The sequence below is a fragment of the Salmo salar genome, chromosome ssa12 (genome assembly GCF_905237065.1).
Source record: "Salmo salar chromosome ssa12, Ssal_v3.1, whole genome shotgun sequence".
Taxonomy (NCBI): domain Eukaryota; kingdom Metazoa; phylum Chordata; class Actinopteri; order Salmoniformes; family Salmonidae; genus Salmo; species Salmo salar.
In genome coordinates this window covers 38,097,636-38,121,614 of record NC_059453.1, presented here as the reverse complement: position 1 = coordinate 38,121,614, position 23,979 = coordinate 38,097,636, and the positions used below count along the sequence as shown (strand labels likewise).

The window sequence follows — 23,979 nt, the reverse complement described above, 5'->3', positions numbered from 1 at the left end:
CCCACCGTTCCTAAGCCGTCATTGAAAATAACAATGTGTTCTTAACTGACTTGCCTAGTTAAATAAAGGTGTAAAAAAAAAAATACAGATTACCGATTGTTATGAAATCGGCCCTAATTAATCAGCCATTCCGATTAATCGGTCGACCTCTACTCTACACTGGATGTAGTCTATCACAGTGCCATCCGTTTTGTCACCAAAGCCCCATATACTACTGTCGTGTCTTTGGCTATGCCGGATTAAGTGATATGACATGCTAACTTATAAAATGATTTCTCTGTAATTAATATTACCTAATTAAGCTAATCATGTAAATGTAATTAACTAGAAAGTTGGGGCACCATGGAAGAACGTTTATAGAGCTGTTATCTTCCGAATAAACTCTTAAAATACTTTGACTGCTATCGTTGTAAAATATTACAATCTTAACCCTTGTCTTATTTTCAGTCTCATAATGAAAGTTGTAAGTTCTTGGCTATCTTCACGAACCCTGGCTAACAAGTTGAATCAGCAATACAAAATTGGGTTAAATTATTTATTTACTAAATACCTAACTAATCACACAGAATTACAAATACACAGAATACAATGATGTCATACAGATATGACGGCTGGTTACACAAAGGAAAGGGGGTTGGGCTTGAATGAAAGAGCGGGAAGATTTAGGAACAGAGAAACAGCAGCTATGCTATCGTAAATACATTATCTTATGCATTCTAAATTACCGCCCATTTGGAAAAGGAAAATGCAATAAATATTTACTCTGAGCTGCGCTTCGGTAGATTGGTCGTAGATGCTGGCCGGTTTGGCCAACAGATCTCCCTGTTTTCGGAAGAATGTCAATGGGGGTCAATTGGATACGTGGTGGTGGATCCGTCGTCCGTCCTTTCCTAGCCCACGTAAGCAGCGGCCGCTGCTAACTCAACGGCTAGGAAGTAGCACTTCTGTAGTGAATAAGCTCAAAGTTCATACCATTCGCCACCAAAGCTCGCACCGAGGTTGGCTTAGTTCTGTTCTTGACATGTGTGTCCTTCTAACGTAGAGGCTGCAGACCTCCCGTACTGGAACAACCGTGGTTATCTTTTCGTCAAAGGATTATATAGTGGAGAGGGGGAGGGAGGTGTTTCATCGTTTATAACCCCTGTCTCTTCACAGGGTTGGCCACTGATCGAGCAGGGCACTTTCCTTATGAAAACCCAAATCTCTCATTCGGAAGCTAAAATTACATTTCATCTCCTAACAAACATTTTCAATATCAAACATTTCAATTGCATAACAATTCCATGTGACTCTGATAACTAGAGGGTGTATACTTTCTCAGATACAGTTTATGTCGTCCTGTCATCAGTCATAATGTCTCAGATGACAACCGAACTGACATACATATTCATTACGTTCCCAAGCATATTTCCAACTGGTTTTATTAACAAAATATGTGGTACCTTTCCCCATTTGTTTGATGTTCCCAGACTCTCTATATTTAACACAGGCTATTCAAGTCCTTCAGTAGACTCAGAGAGGGGAAGTGGTAAAGGTATTTATGGGGGGGGGTCATAAACCTTACCCACAGGCCAACGTCATGACACTACCCACCACTGCAAGCTCTCGTTGGCTGGCCCTCGCTTCATATTCGTCGCCAAACCCAATGGCTCCATCTATAAGTCTTTGCTAGGTACAGCCCCGCCTTATCTCAGCTCACTGGTCACCATAGCAGCACCCACCCGTAGCACGTATATTTCACTGGTCATCCCCACAGCCAACTCCTCCTTTGGCCGCCTTTCCTTCCAGTTCTCTGCTGCCAATGACTGGAATTGCAAAAATCACTGAAGCTGGAGTCTTATCTCCCTTACTAACTTTAAGCATCAGCTGTCAGAGCAGCTTACCGATCATTGCACCTGTACACAGCCCATCTGTAAATAGCCCAACCAACTCATCCCCATATTGTTATTTATTTTTTTGTTCCTTTGCACCCCAGTATCTCTACTTGCACATTCATCTTCTGCACATCTATCACTCGTGTTAATTGCTAAATTGTAATTATTTTGCCACTATGGCCTATTTATTGCCTTACCTTCCTAATCTTACTACATTTGCACACACTGTATATTGATTTTTATATTGTGTTTGACTGTACGTTTGTTTATCCCATGTGTATCTCTGTGTTTGTGTCGCACTGCTTTGCTTTATCTTGGCCAGGTCGCAGGTCTAAATGTGAACTTGTTCTCAACTGACCTACCTGGTTAAATAAAGGTGAAATTGAAAAACTTGACCCCCAAAAAACATCTGGGTCAGATGGTTTAGACCCTTTCTTATTTAAGGTTGCTGCCCCTATCATCGCCAAACATATCTCCAACCTGTTTAACCTGTCTCTCCTTTCTGGGGAGGTTCTGATTTGTTGTTATGTCGTGTTGCGACCATGCTATGTTGTCGTCTTAGGTCTCTCTTTATGTAGTGTTGTCTCTTGTTGTGATGTGTGTTTTGTCATATTTATATTGTATGTATTTTTTTTAATTCCTAGCCCCCGTCCCTGCAGGAGGCCTTTTGGTAGGCCATCATTGTAAATAAGAATTTGTTCGTAACTGACTTGCCTAGTTAAATAAAAAATTAGACCTTCTCTTTCTATGACTGGCGCAGGAGAGTCAGGTGTGTTCTATTGACGCTGAAAGACAAATTCCAGATACAAATATTTTAGCATTATTATACAATAGATGCGAAATGGCATTCTGCGATATCACTACACACAGTTAATACAGTAATGTTAGCTAGCCATCTAATGTCAGCTAGCTAACAGCAAGCTTTAACTTGGTCTTTTGTCAAGACATGTAGCTAACCAGCTAAACAATGAACCATCATCCCAATCCAGAGTACTAGTAATACAAACCGATTGTCATAGCTAGCTGAAGTTAACCAATTAGGTTCAATGTTTGCCAGCTAATATTATACTATAACTAGCAATGTGAAATGGCAATCTGAGAAAACATTACATACAGTTCATACACAATGTTAGCTAGCTAGCCAGCCATCTAACGTCAGCTAACATTAGCTAGCTAACAGGGAGCTTTAACCTGGGATCTTTGAGACATGTAACGTTAACATTAGCTAACTAAACAATTAACTGTAATCCCAAACCAGAGTACTAGCAATACAAACCGATTGTCATAGCTAGCTAAAGTTAACCAAATAGGTTCAATGTCAGCTAGCAAGCCAGCCATCGAACTTCAGCTAGCTAGCTAACAAGCCAGCCATCGAACTTCAGCTAGCTAGTTAGCTAACGGCAAGCTTTAACTTGCAATGAAAACAACTTTCTGACTAAATCAGAAACTTATAATAACAAACTGTAAGTAGACTCTCTTACCCGTATACATGGATGAAAGCTTCACGGCACACTGCAAACCCTTTAATTAAATAAGACCTCCTGTGTCATTTCCATTTTGTATGTACAGCTTGCTTGGTCCATTGATGTATCAAGTCACTCTGGTTCACACTGACCGTGTGCAATGCCACAAGAAACATCTTAAGCATTAGCCCCCACCCAAACTGTGACCATTTTACTCGCCCTAGCAGAGCTGGTTAGGCTGTTTTCATGTTATCCAGGAAATCTTCCACATTTTGGAAAAGTCACTGGAGTCATGACAGATTATTCTGATGACGAAGTAGTGGATGTAGGCTAACATAACCAGATTGCTGCTTTCAATGTCACTTACAGCAGGTCTTTGTGCTGAATATTTTTACTTATGAGTCACTTAACTGACAACATGGTAATTGCTTAATCATTTTTATTCAGAAAATATGTCTATGTACTGGTAGAAAAATGTACACACTCCAATCCAACTCATAAAAATATACTTTTCTGACATGTTGCAGACTGTAGTTGTAATAACACATTTGTAAAAAGTTGTATTTTTGTCTAAGTTATTTCAGAGATTGGCAGCATAACTGAAAAAAAGACGAACTGCAGACCCTTCCACTTGGATCACAACCATTTAAACCATTGACCTGACACTACCCGGAAGAGCGATACCAAAGATGATCTATATATTTTATAGATTGTCAAGATATTGGACTGTCTGCTCAAACAATGGGCATACATGTCCGCAAAGGCAGAAGGGCACCTTCTAGCCAATGGGAGGACATATAAGCACGTGAACAATTGGCGCAACTTATATAATCAGTACATTCGTAACAACCTGAACATTACGAAACTTCTATTCGATCAAATACGCCTCACTTAGCAATTACATTTCATACTGACCAAATTCGACACGCTATACAAAAAATCCCCACTTGGTCTGCTTCTCGCGCAGAAAGATTTGGGACGGAGTTAGTCCTCTCGCTTCTCCCTTTCCACCAGTCGATACCATAGAGAATGATAGAAGCCTCTAGTGTCCAAAAGCTCGAATAGCATGGGCTTTCGCCATTTTAAAGTAGTAAAACAGTTGTCAACTGGGTGGGAATTCCTATGGGTTGTATGCTCAATGACGCTGCCCATTTTTGTCAAAGACGCTCTAATAGTACAGATATAACGATGTGTCCTCTATCTATATGCGCTGCCCATGTTGTCAATGACGCTATAACAGCACATATATAACGATGAGTCCTCTATTTATCTCTATGGCCAATACACTGTCGAAATGCTTGCTGGGATACCTGTCATGGCTGCGTCCTGTGAAGGGTTGAAATGGATTTTTGATATCTCTGAACGTGTAATGCTTATGGGATTGAAAACCACATTAACAATGAGGTGAAACGGGGTAGCCTAAATCACAAGGTGAGTTCCTCGGATTTGTGTTATTGCTAGTGGGTAGCTAGCTACACAAAATCATGGCATCTAGCTAGCTAACTCCCCAAAATGACTCCAGTTAGAGTTAGCTAACGTACTATGACGTTCAGTGCAGTGAACTGTAGTGTATTGAACACTGTTGCCACAGGGTTTGACAACTATCTTTGCCGTCTCTGTTAACTGCAGTGTAACAGAACAATTTTGTACGGGCGTGGCTGAAGTGCGTCAAGGTTTGATTAGCCAGATAACCCGGTTAAAGTTTCCCATTTCCTCCGTCTTTGAAGTGGGTGCAACAACACAAGCTGTGCTAAGGTCAACCACGTCTGTTGCGTTTCAGATTCTTTTTTTGTAGTGTCTTCAGGCGTTCTATAAATCTTTGCAGCCTGACTGTAATAAAGACAACCTGGAACTCGATGTTATAATCCTAACACTATATTTTTTCAAATGTTATTTGTTCCTTGAACTAAATGGGCAAATTAGCTTCCCAGAAGATACTGACCCTAATTGTTTACACTGAGCTGCACTGTTACATTAAGACACAGTGGAGTCAGCGTGAGATATGTGTCAGAAAACATAGCTCAATGCAGGGCGGGGATATGTCACTGTACTTCAAATTTGACCTTTATCCACACTGCTCCAACGAGAAGTTTGATATACTGCACATTTTCCTGGAAAACTGCTCCTTTCGTCCTCATGTTTGTTAATAGTAGCCACTGCTGCCATTTTGGAATGACAGTGTTAGCCAGTATGCAAAGTTGATATTCATGTAATAATAAAACATTTGGGGGAAAAAAACATTTCCAAATGACCCACATTGTAAAAGAGCCAACTTCGTGTTGATTTTTATGTTATACAGAAATAACAAAACGTGGTGAAAACCTACGGTTTGTAGTGCTCCCACGTAGGGAAATAGAGGCTGCGAGAAGAGCACAGTGGCTTCAGGTTTTTCGATGTAGGAAATGTGGGGACCCACAGGCCCCTTTTCATGACGTTGCTAGCAAACCGCATGGCAAATGGTAGTTGCAGAACCCTGTAGTCAGCCTACTGTACAGCACGACTGCAGATGCCAATGTGAAATGAAATAACAATTCTGTTTTCTTTAGCACTGAAATGAATCGGGCGACCTCCCTGATAAGGAGGGTGAGACTGATAACCCATACCGACCCTACACTGGTTGCAAACTACCTCCCTTTCCCTATCTTTGCTCCAGCTTGGACCCCTGCACCTCCACTGACCTGCCACCATGCCAGATTCCTTGCTACTAAGCAGGTGAGACATAGGGGCAAGTTTTGAGTTGAAGAAAAACATATTAAGACCCCTTGACTTTTTCCACATTTTGTTACTTTACAGCCTTATTCTAAAATGTATATTGTTTCCTCATCATTCTACACACAACCCACAATTAAAGCGAAAAATAGGTTTTGAGGAATGTTTATAAAAACAGAAATACCTTATTTACATAAGTATTCAGACCCTTTGCTATGACACTTGGAATTGAGCTCAGGTGCATCCTGTTTTCATAGATCATCCTTGAGATGTTTCTACAACTTGGTTGGAGTCCACCTGTGGTAAATTCGATTGATTGGACATGATTTGGAAAGGTACAGACCTGTCTATACAAGGTCCCACAGTTGATAGTGCATGTCAGAGCAAAACCAAGCCATGAGGTTGAAGGAATTGCCGTAGAGCTCCGAGACAGGATTGTGTCAAGGCACAGATCTATGGAGGGGTACCAAAAAATGTCTGCAGCATTGAAGGTCCCCAAGAACACAGTGGCCTCCATCATTCTTAAATGGAAGAAGTTCGGAACCACCAAGACTCTTCCTAGAGCTGGTCGCCTGGCCAAACAGCAATCGGGGGAGAAGGGTCTTGGTCAGGGAGGTGACCAAGAACCCAATGGTCACTGACAGAGCTCCAGAGTTCCTCTGTGGAGATGGGAGAACCTTCCAGAAGGACAACCAACTCTGCAGCACTCCACCAACCAGGCCTTTGGTAGAGTGGCCAGACGGAAGCCACTCCTGAGTAAAAGGCGTATGACAGCCCGGTTGGTTTGCCAAAAGGACTCTGACCATGAGAAATAATATTCTCTGGTCTGATGAAACCAAGATTGAATTCTTTGGCCTGAATGCCAAGCGTCACGTCTGGAGGAAACCTGGCACCATCCCTACGGTGAAGCATGGTGGTGGCAGCATCGTACTGCGGGGATGTTTTTCAGTGGCAAGGACTGGGAGACTAGTCAGGATCGATGGAAAGATGAACAGAGCAAAGTACAGAGAGGTCCTTGATGAAAACCTGCTCAGGACCTTGGAAGGTGAAGCTTTGCCCCAGTCTAACAGGACAACAACCCTAAGCACAAAGCCAAGACAATGCAGGAGTGGCTCCGGGACAAGTCTCTGAATGTCCTTTAATTGCCCAGCCAGAACCCGGACTTCAACCCGATCTAACATCTCTGGAGAGACCTGAAAGTAGCTGAGCAGTGACGCTCCCTATCCAACCTGACCGGGTTTGAGAGGATCTGTAGAGAAGAAGGGGAGAAATTCCCCAAGTAAAGGTGTGCCAGGCTTGTAGAGTCATACCCAAGAAGACTCAAGGCTGTAATTGCTGCTGAAGGGTTTTCAACAAAGTACTGAGTAAAGGGTCTGAATACTTCTGTTAATGTAATATTTAAGTGTGTGGATTGTTTTTTTACCCTCATCAATCAACTTTAGAATAAGACTGTCACGTAACAAAATGTGGAAAAAGTCAAGGGGTCTGAATACTTTCCTAATGCACTTTAAATGCAAATGATAAGAAATGTAATAGGCCTTGATCTCTATTGAAAATAGAGATCATGTGGTCTGCGGTGGTTTAGTGGTCCTTATGCTTTTAGAGCCATTAGCATTTTCTTTCATGTCTTTTTTTCTAGGGTAAAGGCCATGGTAAAGTTCAGAAAGTCAAACCCAAGCAGGACAAACAAGAAGTAGAAATAAAGCAGAAGATGACTGTGTCTGCACTGGCTCAAGCTATGAACAAAGACTTTGGTAAGGCTGATTAATTAAATGTATAGTCATTAAATAGTCTTTAAAGTCATTATTTATTTTACTGAGTTATGGTATGAAGTATTGAGTGTGTTACAAGATGATTAAACTTGTCCAATAAGAAACGCTTGTTATCGTTTTCCATTCCAAAACGTTTCGCTACGGTGTACACTAATGAATACAATCCAGGTCTGATGTGTAGTACTGATTTGAACAGCGTACCATTTATTCCATAGATCATGTCTTTGAGGCTCTGCTCAACACCTCAGTGGACCTGGATTCCCTAGAGCCCCATTCTGTTCTGGAGGAGCAGTGGATCAAGGAGGTTGTGAAGAGGTCTGGGATGAAGTACAAGTGGGCCAAGCTGGTGGAGTCCAAAGAGCGTGAGAACAAAGACACTCAGAGAAGGTAGAAGACCTGTCTTGTCGGCTGATTGTTAGAAGGGTGGTTAAGAGTATTTTGGTTGACAGAGGCCCCGACACCATCAGCAAGATGTTGGACATTTTAAAACAAAACCCCTTGAGAATTGGTTGTTGGCCGTCTGTAGGCGTTAGGGTAGAAAGGGCTCAGTACCATCCAGGTACTGACATTCCCATTCAAGCTCAAACCTGGATAAAACCCAAGTTATACCACCTGAATATTCACTTTTTTAAAAACATTTTATTATATATATATATATATATATTTTTTTTTTCACATGAATGAACATTCAAAATAGAAACAGAAGTTGAATCTGAATGTAAATCAATGTTTATTCTAGAGCTCCACCAGATCCGGCCGTCCTGGTGTCTCGTCCTCCTGTCGTCACCATAATGGGCCACGTAGATCACGGAAAGACCACTCTGCTGGACAGCCTTAGGAAGAGCCAGGTGGCTGCGGGGGAAGCAGGGGGCATCACCCAGCACATTGGGGCCTTCCTGGGTAGGGAAACACCTAGACTCCACAAGAAGTGTTGTTTTTTTAGTGGAATGTTTAGTGATCATAAAACTAGCTGCTAGTAGTAGTGAATTTTACAGAATCTAGCTGAATGAATCAAGGGAATCATATTAATATTGTATGAAAATGTTGATTAACACCGGCAGCTCCCCTCAGACCTGTCCCCCATATCCACTCTTTGCTTGAGGCTTGAGACCACCTGTCAATGCAGATCATTGAAAGGCTAAACTGTAAAAGTTCTTTCTCAACCTGGTGCTATGATGCCTCATAGCAATACATATTTTGAATATACCAAATTTCTCGGTGAGGTTAGATTTATCTTCACAGATTTCAGAAGATTCCATCCTGATTTCTCTCTGCAGTTCAACTTCCTTCGGGAGAAAAGATCACGTTCTTGGACACCCCAGGGCACGCAGCCTTCTCTGCCATGAGGGCCCGTGGAGCTTTGGCCACAGACATTGTCATCCTGGTTGTTGCTGCAGATGACGGGGTCATGAAGCAGACGATTGAATCCATCCTACATGCCAAAAAAGCCCAAGGTACTGCCATTTCATGTTGGTATTTCTCTGCGACTATAACACATTTTGGGCGACATATTTTTTATAGATTAAATAACCCTAACTGTAACTTGATGGCATTAAATCCTAACTGCAGCTGGCGATAGCATCATGTACAACACATATTCCTGCTGTTCACTTTAAATCTATATACACTGAACAAAAATATAACCGCAACATGTAAAGTTTGACCCATGTTTCATGAGCTGAAATAAAAGATCCCAAAAATTTTCCATACGCACAAAAAACATTTCTCTCAACTTTTGTACACAATTGTGTTTACATCCCTGTTAGTGAGCTCCTTTGCCAAGATATTCCATCCACCTGACAGGTGTGGCATATCAAGACGCTGATTACACAGGTGCACCTTGTGCTGGGGACAATAAAAGACCACTCTGAAATGTGCCGTTTTGTCACACAACAACAATGTTACAGATGTCTCAAATTTTAAGGGTACGTGCAATTGGCATGCTGACTGCAGGAATGTCCACCAGAGCTGTTACCAGATAATTGAATGTGCATTTCTCTACCATAATGTCGTTTTAGAGAATTTGGCAGTACGTCTGACCGGCCTCACAACCACAGACCACGTGTATGGCTTCGTGTGGGCGACGTCAACGTTGTGAATATAGTGCCCCATGGTGGGGTTATGGTATGGGCAGGCATAAGCTACGGACAATGAATACAATTGCATTTTATCGATGGCAATTTGAATGCACAGAGATACCGTGGCGATGTCCTGAGGCCCATTGTCGTCCCATTCATTCGCTACCATTACCTCATGTTTCAGTATGATAATGCACAGTCCCGTGTTGTAAGGATCTGTACACAATTCCTGGAAGCTGAAAATGTCCCAGTTCTTCCATGGCCTGCATACTCACCAGACATATCACCCGTTGAGCATGTTTGGGATGCTCTTGATCAACGTGTACGATGGCGCGTTCCACTTCCCGCCAATATCCAGCAACTTCGCACAGCCATTGAAGAGGAGTGGGACAATATTCCACTGGCCACAATCAACAGCCTGATCAGCTCTATGCAAAGGTGTCGTGCTGCATGAGGCAAATGGTGGTCACACCAGATACTGACTTGTTTTCTGATCCACGCCCCTACTTTCTTTTTTTCAGGTATCTGTGACCAACAGATGCATGTCTGTATTCACAGTTATGTAAAATCCATAGATTAGGACCTAATGAATTTCAATTGACTAATTTCCTTATATGAACTGTAACTCAGTAAAATCTTTGAAATTGTTGCATATTTTGTTTTTTATATTTTTGTTCAGTATAAATCATCACTGCCTTTTCATGGCTAACGAGACGTTTCAAGAGATATGACATTGTTGATCTGAACAAGGCTCCCAATGAGCTCATTTAATGACCGTTCATTATTGTATGCCTTTTATGTACCTGAATAGTAAAATTGGTGGGGGTGGGGTTGGTGTATCTGCAGTGCCAATCATTGTGGCAGTGAACAAGTGTGACAAGCATCAAGCTGACCCAGCGCGTGTGAAGCAGGAACTACTATCCCATGATGTGGTATGCGAGGAGTATGGAGGAGAGGTTCAGGCTATCCACGTTTCTGCCCTGAAGGTGAGTTCCTCATCCGTAGGAAGGTTGTTTACTTTTTTAATATATCATTGAACATATACTGCTCAAAAAAATAAAGGGAACACTTAAACAACACATCCTAGATCTGAATGAAAGAAATAATCTTATTAAATACTTTTTTCTTTACATAGTTGAATGTGCTGACAACAAAATCACACAAAAAGAATCAATGAAAATCCAATTTATCAACCCATGGAGGTCTGGATTTGGAGTCACACTCAAAATTAAAGTGGAAAACCACACTACAGGCTGATCCAACTTTGATGTAATGTCCTTAAAACAAGTCTAAATGAGGCTCAGTAGTGTGTGTGGCCTCCACGTGCCTGAATGACCTCTCTACAACGCCTGGGCATGCTCCTGCTGAGGTGGCGGACGATCTCCTGAGGGATCTCCTCCCAGACCTGGACTAAAGCATCCGCCAACTCCTGGACAGTCTGTGGTGCAACGTGGCGTTGGTGGATGGAGCGAGACATGATGTCCCAGATGTGCTCAATTGGATTCAGGTCTGGGGAACGGGCGGGCCAGTCCATAGCATCAATGCCTTCCTCTTGCAGGAACTGCTGACACACTCCAGCCACATGAGGTCTAGCATTGTCTTGCATTAGGAGGAACCCAGGGCCAACCGCACCAGCATATGGTCTCACAAGGGGTCTGAGGATCTCATCTCGGTACCTAATGGCAGTCAGGCTACCTCTGGCGAGCACATGGAGGGCTGTGCGGCCCCCCAAAGAAATGCCACCCCACACCATGACTGACCCACCGCCAAACCGGTCATGCTGGAGCATGTTGCAGGCAGCAGAACGTTCTCCACGGCGTCTCCAGACACTGTCACGTCTGTCACGTGCTCAGTGTGAACCTGCTTTCATTTGTGAAGAGCACAGGGCGCCAGTGGCGAATTTGCCAATTTTGGTGTTCTCTGGCAAATGCCAAACGTCCTGCACGGTGTTGGGCTGTAAGCACAACCCCCACCTGTGGACGTCGGGCCCTCATACCACCCTCATGGAGTCTGTTTCTGACCGTTTGAGCAGACACATGCACATTTGTGGCCTGCTGGAGGTCATTTTGCAGGGCTCTGGCAGTGCTCCTCCTGCTCCTCCTTGCACAAAGGCGGCGGTAGCGGTCCTGCTGCTGGGTTGTTGCCCTCCTACGGCCTCCTCCACATCTCCTGATGTACTGGCCTGTCTCCTGGTAGCGTCTCCATGCTCTGGACATTACGCTGACAGACACAGCAAACCTTCTTGCCACAGCTTGCATTGATGTGCCATCCTGGATGAGCTGCACTACCTGAGCCACTTGTGTGAGTTGTAGACTCCGTCTCATGCTACCACTAGAGTGAAAGCACCGCCAGCATTCAAAAGTGACCAAAACATCAGCCAGGAAGCATAGGAACTGAGAAGTGGTCTGTGGTCCCCACCTGCAGAACCACTCCTTTATTGGGGGTGTCTTGCTAATTGCCTATAATTTCCACTTGGAGTTACATTGTGTTGTTTAAGTGTTCCCTTTATTTTTTTGAGCAGTGTATAAAATGGACTCATTTCCATTCTCATTTATTACAGCAGACCAGGTGGGAAACAAAATGTCAGACATTTAGCAAGCCTAATGTGTGTGTGTATATGCATAAGTTTGTTTGTTAATTGGATTCTGCCCCTTGTTTCATCTTGGGGGTTGGGACAGTCTCACAAACATGGCCCAGCCTTAATACAAGCACTACTGCCCACTTAAGTCGTTCCTGTAATGTGCTTATTATGCATTTATCACTGTCTGTTTTTGTCCCTCAATAGTTGTCTAAATGTGGATAAAATTGTATGGATAAAAACTGTCTTGCCCCAGCCTAATTCACCTATTTGTGCAAGTCAGGGCATAATGCCAAAGCCATTAAAGAACAACAATATGATTCCATAGGGGGACAATCTTCTGGAGCTGGCAGAGGCCACAGTGACCCTGGCAGAGGTGATGGAGCTGAAGGGTGACCCGACAGGCCTAGTGGAGGGCACCATTATCGAGAGCCGCTCGGATAAGGGCAAGGGGTGGGTCTCCCCATGGCACAGCCACGGATGAGAGCATGAGCTTAGCATTTGGTTGTTGGAATGGTTGCACCAAGCCTTCTAGCTTGATTTAATCTGGTTACAAAACTGCCAAGATTCACACAAAATCACAACCTAAAAGCATTATATTGTCAAATGCATATAGTCCATTACAATTTGAGTGAAATGATTGGAGTAACGGAAATTAAAAATAGCTTTAGTAAACATTTAAAATGTTTAAACTATTTTTAAATTAATGTCAGTTCAGTAAGATGCTGCTTACAAATTAATTTGTACAAATTATTTCCTGTTTTGCAGGCCAGTTACGACAGCAATTGTCCAGCGAGGCACGTTAAAAAAGGGCTGCACTTTGGTTGCGGGGAAGACATGGGCCAAGGTGCGCTTCTTGTTTGACGAGAACAACTGCACAGTGAAGGAAGCTGGGCCGAGCACTGCTGTGGAGATAGTGGGGTGGAAGGAGCTCCCCTCTGCCGGCGAGGAGATCCTGGAAGTAGAGTCTGAGGTAATCTCTCCTGGACAGAAATAACATAAATGTAACGTCTGTCCTAGGACAGTGAGATTAGGAACAATTCTTCCGGTGCACCAATTTACGGTGTACCTTATCCAGTAGTCAGCGTTTCAGCAAGATTTTGGTTGTGGGTTGCCGAGATTAAGTCTGAAGTGACAAATATTGCATTATTAGAAGAGTAGAGGAATTCTAAAGCCTGTGTGATTCAGCCAACTCCGAATTTGGTAGTCATACAACCCAGCCTCAAAGCAATAGCTGGATGTTTTATTTATTTATGAGAATAAGGAGTAGTACAGCTGGAATAGGCCTTATCTGATTCATTAATTGCCTTCAGCCACGATCCAATACCATGCATTGTTGACGTGTCACGTATGCAGCTAGCCAAGTCAATCCTTGTGTTGACTACTCCCACTTCAATTTGCAGTGAAGACTGTTTAATAACGCTAATGTCAGTTATAAAACGGCTTGTTTGGATCCTGGATGCTGATTGGGCAAGCAGCGTTCCATGCCGCGCTGTATTGGCCGTCACAGGTGCACTATAGATGCACACGGCGAGGCGTGGCTTAGTGTGACCACGCCCCAGAGCAGAGTACTCCCATGTAATTAGCCTAACTTTGGCGTCAACCTAAGCAAACTACTGACACTTTTTGGTAGTTTCAATAAATGTTTTCAGCAGCGTCACTTGTCATTATTAACATAATTCGCTGTCACAACAAGTGGTTTGCGTGATACTTATTCTGCCATCTGCGTTACCCGACCTGCTAACACTGACAGTAAAGCTGTCACGTTATACTTGCGTCACTGTTTGTTTACCCCTAGCTTTTTCACTGGTTAGCTGGCTGGCTAGCGAGAGAAGTTAATCTCAATCTATTTTTACTTGTTTTAGATATGCCAAATAACTACTTCCAGTCTTTTTGCCTTATTCAGTGCATTCAACTAAGTTTAGTTTATCACCGTGTAGTGTTGATGTTCCCTCTGCACACAGCAGCATAAAACATGAGGCTAGTCATCATACACTGATAAAATATTGTCTTTCCTTACTTATTACTGGTAATGCCCCAATTCAGACTTACAAGTTTTGCATGCATATCTCAGACCATAGTCACTTTTGAGCTCTGAGTTATGTTTTTGTCTCGTCTGTTAATATCTGTTGTGTGACACCATATTACCCAATTCTATCGATCTTTATCCACTCAACTATAGAAAAGAGCAAGGGAGGTGGTGGACTGGCGGTGCTACCAGGAGGAACAGGACAAACTGAAGGAGGACATGCAAGCCATTGAGGTAAAGCAACGGGAGCACCACGAGAGCTACAAGAAGGAGCGAGAGCCCCTGGCCCACCTCAGCTGGAGGCAAAGGAAGTCTGCTCTGTACAAGGCCAACAAAAAGCTCATGGCCATGCGGCCCAGCGAGAAGTTGGAGTCCCAGGAGCTCTCCCTACCACTCATTGTCAAAGGTGACTAGATCAATTAATTCATCTGAATAACTCAATGACATGGCTAGACAATTCAATTACAGAACAGAGTAGAAATACTCCTAATGAAAATCATATTTCAATATTTATATTAAATAAATCTTGAAATAACTAAATTAATCACAAAATATTAAAATAAGGCCATTAATAATATAATAAAGCATATGCCATTTCATAACGACTTATCGTTTGTCACTGCAGGTGATGTGGATGGCTCTGTCGAGGCCATCCTGAACATCTTGGAGAGCTACGATGCGCATAACCAGTGCCAGATGGAGGTGGTCCACTTTGGCATCGGAGATGTTTCCGAGAACGATCTCAACCTGGCCGAGACCTTCTCAGGTGCATCCTCTACACACACCATGTCACACCATGTCATTGAAAAGGAAGATGTTTGGTCTCAATTGAAGGCTAAAATGCCAGCATCACTACTGTAGTTAGAATGCCCCATGAGTACATTCTAACTGTCTAAGCATTATTATCCAATACTCAACTTAAAACACATCTAGTTTACTTTCACGTCAACAAACTTTCTTTGTAATGATTTTAACCCTTTACACTCATGGGAATTGGCCTATATGGATAGGGCTAAATGGAAGTGTTTCTTACAGAATACATTTGAACGGTATAAGCATGATAGCAATTGAAAGGGAACAGTTTGGTGATTATGGGGAAATTATTAGACCAAAGTTTAGGATGTAATAATTCACCTGACAAAAGACTGAATCCAAACATTACACTGTTGATTGTATTTTACATTTACTGTACTTTTCACAGCATTAGCCAATAACGAAATCTGAAAATACTCTGGATACATTCAGTAACATAATAAGAATATTAATTAAAATGGTGGAGTAGGTGCAACATAAGACAATAAAAATGACAAAGGTTAGAGTGAGAGGACTAACTGGTGTCTCCGACGTGACCACACACTTGACCAAAGTGTGCACAGTTCCTAAGTAATTTCAATGCACTTCCATGACTCGAGTCCAACTATAAGGTGCTTTTTTTGAGCTCTCCTAGCTGTGCCGTTGAAGATCTAGAGCAAGCATACTTGTTTTGTTTGGAACACAACCCTGCATCCCCGCCATCACACAATTACTGTTTACACAATCCAAAAACTGACCATTTTTAAATCGCCGAAAGCAAACATGACTAGCCAAGGTATTAAATACGATCTTAGTGTTAGACTTTCACAAGGCAGTTCAGAGAAACATAACCTACTGTAAATTCCGGACTATAAGCAGCAACTTTTTTCCCAGTTTTTGAACCTCGCGGCTTAAACAATGACGCGGCTAATATATGGATTTTTCCCACTTTCAATTTTTTTCCCCCAAAAAAACACATTCTGTGACGTGCTCAGTTTTTTGGCGGCATGAAGCTTTCATTAGACCAATGAAATTGCCAAACGGGTTAAGGTCAAACAACTTTTTTGTTTACTGTTTAGATTAAATCGAGCGCTCTCAAACTTCCCATCATTCTGATTACGGTAGTCATTTTGTCACCCTCATCATGGCAAAGACACGGAGAAATGCATATGATGCAGCTTTCAAGTTGAAGGCAATTGATCTGGCTGTTGGAAAAGGAAATAGAGCTGCTGCACGGGAGCTTGGTCTTAATGAGTCGATGATAAGACGTTGGAAACAGCAGCGTGAGGAATTGACTCAGTGCAAAAAGACAACTAAAGCTTACTGCTAATTTTTTATTTTATGTTACAAGCCGTGTTTCGTTAAAGCCTATTTATTTTTGTTACAAGCCGTGTTTCATTAAAGCCTGTGTAAAGTTAATTTGTTTCAATGTACCGGTAGGCACCTGCGGCTTATAGACATGTGCAGCTTATTTATGTTCAAAATAATATATATTTTTTGTAATTATATTCAGGTGCGCTTATTAGTCTGGAAATTACGGTAATTTTGGTGAGCGTAGAAAGGAGTCATGAGTGCGTGTGTGTTCCGCAGCATATTTTCTTCACAAAAGACAAACAGGCTCATTCTGTTCAGAACAACCCAGGGTATGACGCCATGTATTCTAACTACATCAAACATGGTGATCATAAATATATATGACATGAGTTTTATGATATGGAAATGTGAAGTGCACTTTTGGACTCCATTGGAGGGATGGGGGCAACTTCTTGTCACGTGCAGTGCTCATGTTCAGAATGGCTGTCAGTCGAAACCAATACAGTGCTGTGAAGCCTGAGCTCTGACGTCATTTATAATATTTTACTGTACAGCCACTGTGTTCCAATTTAGGCGCTTCTCACTGCCCAAATGTGCCATTTTTCAACCCGTCTACGGGTACAAGTTTAAAGGGCTATGTTTTAACCAGTTAAATATAATCTAAATATTATTTCCCTCACATTCCATTGTTTAATATCCATTCAAGCATGTGCTCTTGTATCCCCTCGATCTGTCTGCTTACCTGTTATAAGTGTTTTATTATATCCCCTATATTTACACTTTTGAAAATGAAAAATGTCTTATTAGTAAACTAATGTTTTAAGACCTTTTTTTATTTTATGTTTCCAAATGTTTTGTTTATTGTTATAGTAACACTTGCTATTTCTTCCCATGACCAGGCACCATATACGGCTTCAATGTGGGTGTCAATAAGTCCGTTCAGCAGATGGCCACTAAGAAAGGCATCATACTAAAGATGCACAAAGTTATCTACAAACTCATCGACGACCTAAAGGACGAGCTGAGCAGTAAACTCCCTCCTTCTGTAAAGGAGAATGTGATCGGTGTGTGTGGTATTTTAATTTAATAAATCAGGATAGTCAACACAGGGAATTGTTACCGAGTGTTCTTGGGAGTCCTGGGATACATCGAATCAATAAACGTACACCTGACAGCAATTGTCAAAAATGACATACTGTAGTGGTGAAATAAATTGGCACCTTTGCAATGGAGCAGAATATTCCGTTCTCTTTCAAAACATGTTATATGGCTATTTTTACTGTGTAGGCACCTGCAATTTACACAGATGAGGTAAATTATACCGTTTACAAGAATCACTTAAGTCTCCAACAAGATTAATTTGAATTCTGAGTAATTCAGTTCAGGACATTTTTTTCTTCTTTGAATTGAAAAACACTTTCTGTAACTTTTTGGGGATCCTATGCAGTTGTAAATCAAACACATACACGTGGGAACACAAAGTTTTCCCCATTTCAACTTATTTTAGAAGAAATAGTGAATCATGCAAGGATGTCTATTTGACCGCAATCAAAAATGTATTCCTGTATATCGGTAGTGTTAGTTGCTTTGTTTGCTGGTTTGCATGCTGTTGAAAAACACTGGATAACTGTCTTTTCTCTAAACTGGGAATAGACTGTGCTAGAAACCCTAATGTATTGTTTGCATCTCACACAGATTGGGTTACTGTTTTGAATCTCAGTTGTGTAGCGGAGGGGTTAGGTACAGCAGAAGACCAATTTCCATCTCGTATGGATTAAAAGTATTTCTCTTTGTCTTCTCTTTTCAGGAGAGGCATCTGTCCTGGCCATGTTTGACGTGACTGTTGGGAAGAAGAAGGTGCCCGTCGCCGGCTGTAGAGTTCAGAAGGGTCAGCTAGATAGAAAGATGAAGTTCCGACTGGTCCGAGGCCGAGACGTCATCTGGGAGGGTAAGCAAGATGGTGTGAAGACCTACTACCATGCCGAATAGCTAAAGGGCATGTCACTCATCAGGGATCCTTACTGAGGTTCAATATCTAGCTGATACTTTTAAATACATTTTAAAAAAGGAGATGCCAACACCTCCGGTTCCATGGTTGCCATGGCACTGTAGCCTAGGCAGAGAGCTCTGTAAATATTGTACATATGTTTATTATTGAATTTTTTTGTGTGTGCGTTTTGTAATGTATTTGGGGGGGATTTGGCTGCTCTAGGGTTTGATCACTATATCCTGTGGACTCTCAGACTTGCAGGATTGTGATGAAAAGTCAATATTTGGGCTTGCTGTTTGGATTAAAATAATGTGACTTTTTGTTTAATCTGTTTGGAAGTATTACACCAAGGATTGCATGCTGTGTCCAGAGGTAGCTGAGGAAGTTCAGGGAATGCGCCTAACCACTGCCAAGATGTGGCTTTTCATGCATTTTTCAGACCTAATACTTTGTCTCCATTTCTATTTTTTGTCTGTTTTACTTTTTATGCGCTTTGAGATTCTTTGTAAAGCACTATACAAGTTCCAAAATATATTAATTATTATTAGATCTGTAACCCAAGTATGCCTAGTAGGCTAGGTCTACTGTGTAGCTTATGTTTGTACATTTTTTGAGCCATTTATTTAAGAGGACCACTGGTAATACGTTCTTTTGTGTCATGCTCGATTTTAAAATCATTATCCACGTGTGGTTGTATTGTGTTTTAAATGATCAAATCTATCTAACCTTTTCCTTTATGAAATAGGATTTTATCTAAATGAGCACCTCATTCCATAGAAGCCTTTTAGGAGCGTCTGCATATCTAAACTATACATTCAAATACATATATGTATGTATAATGCTGTATTTACTATCAATACTCCATACTGGTAATTAGTCAAACCGGTTGCTTAGTGTATACAGATAATGTCGTGATAAACCTATGGCTTATTTTGTATGTACTCTGACGACGGGTCACCCTTATTCTTGAGTCAGTCAAAAATACATTTGGTGAAAGTTGGTTTCTTATTCTTGATTGAGTGAAAACTGTGTGTGGTGTCTTGTATTACCTGCAGGCTCCTTGACAGCACTGAAGCACCACAAAGATGATGTCCAGATGGTGAAGACAGGGATGGAGTGTGGCCTCTCTGTGGATCAGGACATCGAGTTTAGACCGGGAGATGAAATAGTGTGCTACGAAGAGACTGAGACTAGGCAAACAATTTCCTGGGATCCAGGATTTTAGGACGTGCTATGGATATTGGCCTCATCAGGTGAAAAATCCATGATCTGAATTGAAGGAGTATTATTTATGCTAGAGACGGTTGAGCATTCCAAGACTTTGCATTTACATGTAAAATTGTGAATGTCATGACTAATTGAATTTGAGGTGTTGTACTGACTGCTCTGCTTGATGTAATAAAATTCTTTCTAGTAAGATTTTATTTTTTTCAAGTGATATGACAGTACTCGTATCTGTTCCAGCAGCGGCTTTATTTGTGTTCTACAAATGGACAGATTTTCTTTGCTTTGGGCTCACTGATTTTGAGTTCATATTCTATAAGAGGAACAGGAGCTCAAGCAGTGGAAAATGAGGTGCTGGTACTCAGCTCCAGTGAGCTCCTGCTCAAGTCAAGCACATCATTTTCCAAGAGACAAGTGTAAATCTGTATTACAATACTTTTTTTTAAATTAATAATGTGCATATCATTTTCAAGGTAATAAATATGCTGTTATGTTGAAAAGTTATGCACACACTACATGTAGCAGGGCCTCACTCCAATCCCATCTCTCAGCTGTCTGTGCATTGCCCTGATGCCTTTAGTTTCTGGCCAGTTTTTTTAGCTCCTAAAAAAATTCACAACTGTAGTCAAAATGGGCCAGCATCCGCGTGGAACGCTTTCGACACTTTGTAGAGTCCATGCCCTTGTATAAAAAATCTGCAGCAGATTGGCTAGTGAAACGCACACTCGGCACTCTGATTACACCAGCAAGCTGTCAATCAACACAGGTCGGGTGAGCTAGCGAAGAGATTGCTGATTTGCTGTACAGCTATAGGATCGGGTGCAGCGCAAACTTCAAATTGTAGGAAGAGGGGATTGCCATAAATTAATATGCAGGTCCAAAAATTGGTCCCGGCGGGAGAGCAGGACACTGCTAGTTTAGCCAGCTAGTCTTAAGGAGTACTCCGTGTCCGTCGCTCCCGCCTGTCAGGAACGGTTTTCTCATGAACACAGCAGGCAGGAGCGACACTGTGTGTTAGCAAGCTAGCACATGATGTCGCTAGCTAGTTAGTTTTCTAGCACAAAGTGTTGCCCCAGCCTCCCACCTGCTGTGCTAGCGTAAGGAGGGGATGACTCATAGACAGTGTTCTTCGCCCCCCTGTCTGTTGGGCACTCTTTTCCCACAGTTCTGTTAACGACGGTGAGGGCAGGCGGGAGCGAAGGACACTGTCTACCGGTATCATTCTTGCGAGCTAGCAGGAGCGACTCTGGTAGGTGGGGACGAAACAATTCAGATAATACTTTTATTGTCCGTTTGACCCACATTCAAAAGCGTCACACAAGCATGATCCAAAGATTAGGCAGAGACTCATTTAAAGTATAATAGTTGGGCCAAATTGAATCTCAAAATGTCATGGATGAGGAGGACAAGAGATCCCTTACCATTAAGGCCTGGCTGGAAAACTGTCAGTCCCTCAGATTTTTGAATGAGGAATCTTACCTTATTAGTTGTGGCCAGAGGGATGCCTGGGTCTTAGCTGAGTGAAAAGGGTCAAGAGGTCAGGTTGCTCATCTGGGTCACGGCACAAAATGTTGTTCACACTCATATTCGTCCTGTGACCTTGAAGGCTGAGCTGCAAATTAAGATATTGCATTATTACAGTTATATCTGAAAGCTACTAATAACAAATTACCATTCACCATACTGTCAACACTCATTAAATGTGACCTTAACTGATAGACCCTGTCTTTGTTACTTTGTTAGTCTCCATATCTGTTTCCTTCAACTCAGATCCTTCTACTCTTTTCAATAGGAAAGCCCTCTCAATCACTACTGCTAATACACATAGATCACTTTCAAATAATGTTCTGCTTTTACCCCTATTGTACCAAGAGCTACAAACAAACAAAACATGATCATTTCTGTTCACCTGGATGCCACTGTCCCCTTTTCCCCTTTTACTTTCTCCTTATTGGAAGTCATTGTCTGTATTTTACTCTACCCTAACAATGTTACTGTATATATTTATGACCAATTTCACTTTATTCTTCACACTCATTGAAAGTCTAATATTTTGAGATTAATACTGTATGTAATGCACACAAATTCAAAAATACATCAGCCAATTCAGAAGAGGAGAGAGAAACCTTTGAGGGAGCTTACTTTTTAAGGTAGCTCTTGAGACCAGAAGCAAGGATGGAATAGTCAGGAATTCACTGACGACAGTAACCTGCCGTTCCCAAAAATGCTCTCATTTGGCGGGTTATAGTTGTATTTCTTTTATTTAACCTTTATTTAATTAGGCAAGTTAAATAAAATATAGGACAAAACACACCACTACATAAAGAGACCTAAGACGACAACATAGCATGGCAGCAACACATTAGTAATGTAAAATATCCTGCCAGCCTATTTAGCTAGCTAACCTATTCAGCTGAGCTAACATATTCAACGGAGCTAATCAAGTTATCTGGTAACAAGTAATACTAACGTTAGCTAACGTTATTTGTTACCCTGAGTGATATGGCTGTTGTCACTAGGATCAGGGCATGCTATGGTAGCTACTAGCTACTAACGTTACTGTTGCTTGTTGCCAGTGGGGGTTTCAGCTGGTTTGTCATCTTTTCAATGTGTCTAAATATAACTCAATTATTTGTAATGTGCTGTTCAGTTTATGGAAAGTATTTGGAAGTTTCCTTCAAAACTCTAATCCACCCACATCGAGGGGTGGGGGTGTGTGTCTTTTGTCAATAACAGCTGGTGAGCGATGTCTAATATTAAAGAAGTCTCGATTTATTGCACGCCTGAGGTAGAGTACCTTATGATAAGCTGTCGACCACACTATCTATCAAGAGAGTTCTCATCTGTATTATTCGTAGCCGTCTATTTACCACCACCAAGCGAAGCTGGCACTAAGACCGCTCTTAACCAACTCTATAAGGCCATAAGCAAAGAAGAAAATGCTCACCCAGAAGCGGCGCTCCTAGTGGCCGGGTACTTTAATGTAGGCAAATTTAAACCAGTTTTACCAAATTTTTACCAGCATGTCACATGTGCAACCAGGGGAAAAAAAATCCTAGACCATCTTTACTCCACACACAGAGATGCATACAAAGCTCTCCCCCGCCCTCCATCTGGCAAATCTGACCATAATTCTATCCTCCTGATTCCTGCTTACAAGCAAAAATTAAAGCAGGACGTAGCAGGGACTCGCTCAATACAGGAGTGGTCAGATGACGCGGATGCTACACTACAGGCCTGTTTTGCTAGCACAGACTGGAATATGTTCTGCGATTCATCCAATGGCATTGAGAAATACACCACCTCAGTCATCGGCTTCATCAATAAATGCATCGATGATGTCACCCCGCTCCTCCGCTCTCTCCACTGGCTTCCAGTTGAAGCTCGCATCCGCTACAAGACCATGGTGATTGCCTACGGAGCTGTGAAGGGAACGGCACCTCCATACCTTCAGGCTCTGATCAGGCCCTACACCCAAACAAGGGCACTGCATTCATCCACCACTGGCCTGCTGGCCCCCCTACCTCTGAGGAAGCACAGTTCCCGCTCAGCCCAGTCAAAACTGTTCGCTGCTCTGGCACCCCAATGGTGGAACAAGCTCCCTCACAACGCCAGGACAGCGGAGTCAATCACCACCTTCCGGAGACACCTGAAACCCCACCTCTTTAAGGAATACCTAGGATAGGATAAAGTAATCCTTCTAACCCCCCCCTTAAAAGATTTAGATGCACTATTGTAAAGTGGTTGTTCCACTGGATATCATAAGGTGAATGCACCATTTTGTAAGTCGCTCTGGATAAGAGCGTCTGCTAAATGACTTAAATGTAATGTAATGTAAATGTAATGACAACACAGCATGGTAACAACACAACATGGTAGTAGCACAAAACAGGGTACAAACCAGGGGCGGAATTCCCGGGGGGGACACGACCCCCCCATCCTGGGAAAAATATGATTTGTCCCCCCCAATATATCGCTGAAACATAACTATGTAATTTAAATAATATTAATAATACGCAATGAAAGCAATTGTGCTGATTATAGACACTTAATAGCGCGTTTTTAAGTTTCAAAAGATTGCGACACCCCCACCCTTTGCCTCACAATGGTTTGATCCACTACCAGTTCCTTAGCTTGCTAGGTAACGTAGAGGTCG

The 23,979-nt window shown here is 42.1% G+C and overlaps 1 protein-coding gene and 1 long non-coding RNA gene across 2 annotated transcripts; one reads left to right on the top strand and one right to left on the bottom strand.

Annotated features, from left to right (window-relative positions):
- The first annotated feature begins 4,609 nt into the window (after window positions 1–4,609).
- On the top strand, window positions 4,610–20,016 carry mtif2 (mitochondrial translational initiation factor 2). The gene is made up of 14 exons (XM_014131123.2): window positions 4,610–4,768; window positions 5,884–6,049; window positions 7,686–7,800; window positions 8,034–8,205; window positions 8,558–8,718; window positions 9,096–9,272; window positions 10,743–10,882; window positions 12,803–12,927; window positions 13,243–13,447; window positions 14,657–14,909; window positions 15,129–15,269; window positions 17,509–17,673; window positions 18,417–18,557; window positions 19,655–20,016. The coding sequence occupies exons 2-14, from the start codon at window positions 5,891–5,893 to the stop codon at window positions 19,822–19,824; spliced, it is 2,124 nt and encodes a 707-aa protein (XP_013986598.1). The 5' UTR covers window positions 4,610–4,768; window positions 5,884–5,890; the 3' UTR covers window positions 19,825–20,016.
- Window positions 8,532–22,186, bottom strand: LOC106564770 (uncharacterized). Its single transcript, XR_001319535.2, has 4 exons — window positions 21,966–22,186; window positions 21,303–21,435; window positions 19,649–19,726; window positions 8,532–8,730 (listed from the first exon to the last, which is right to left on the bottom strand). It is a non-coding gene; the product is annotated as an uncharacterized lncRNA (long non-coding RNA).
- Window positions 22,187–23,979: the final 1,793 nt, after the last annotated feature.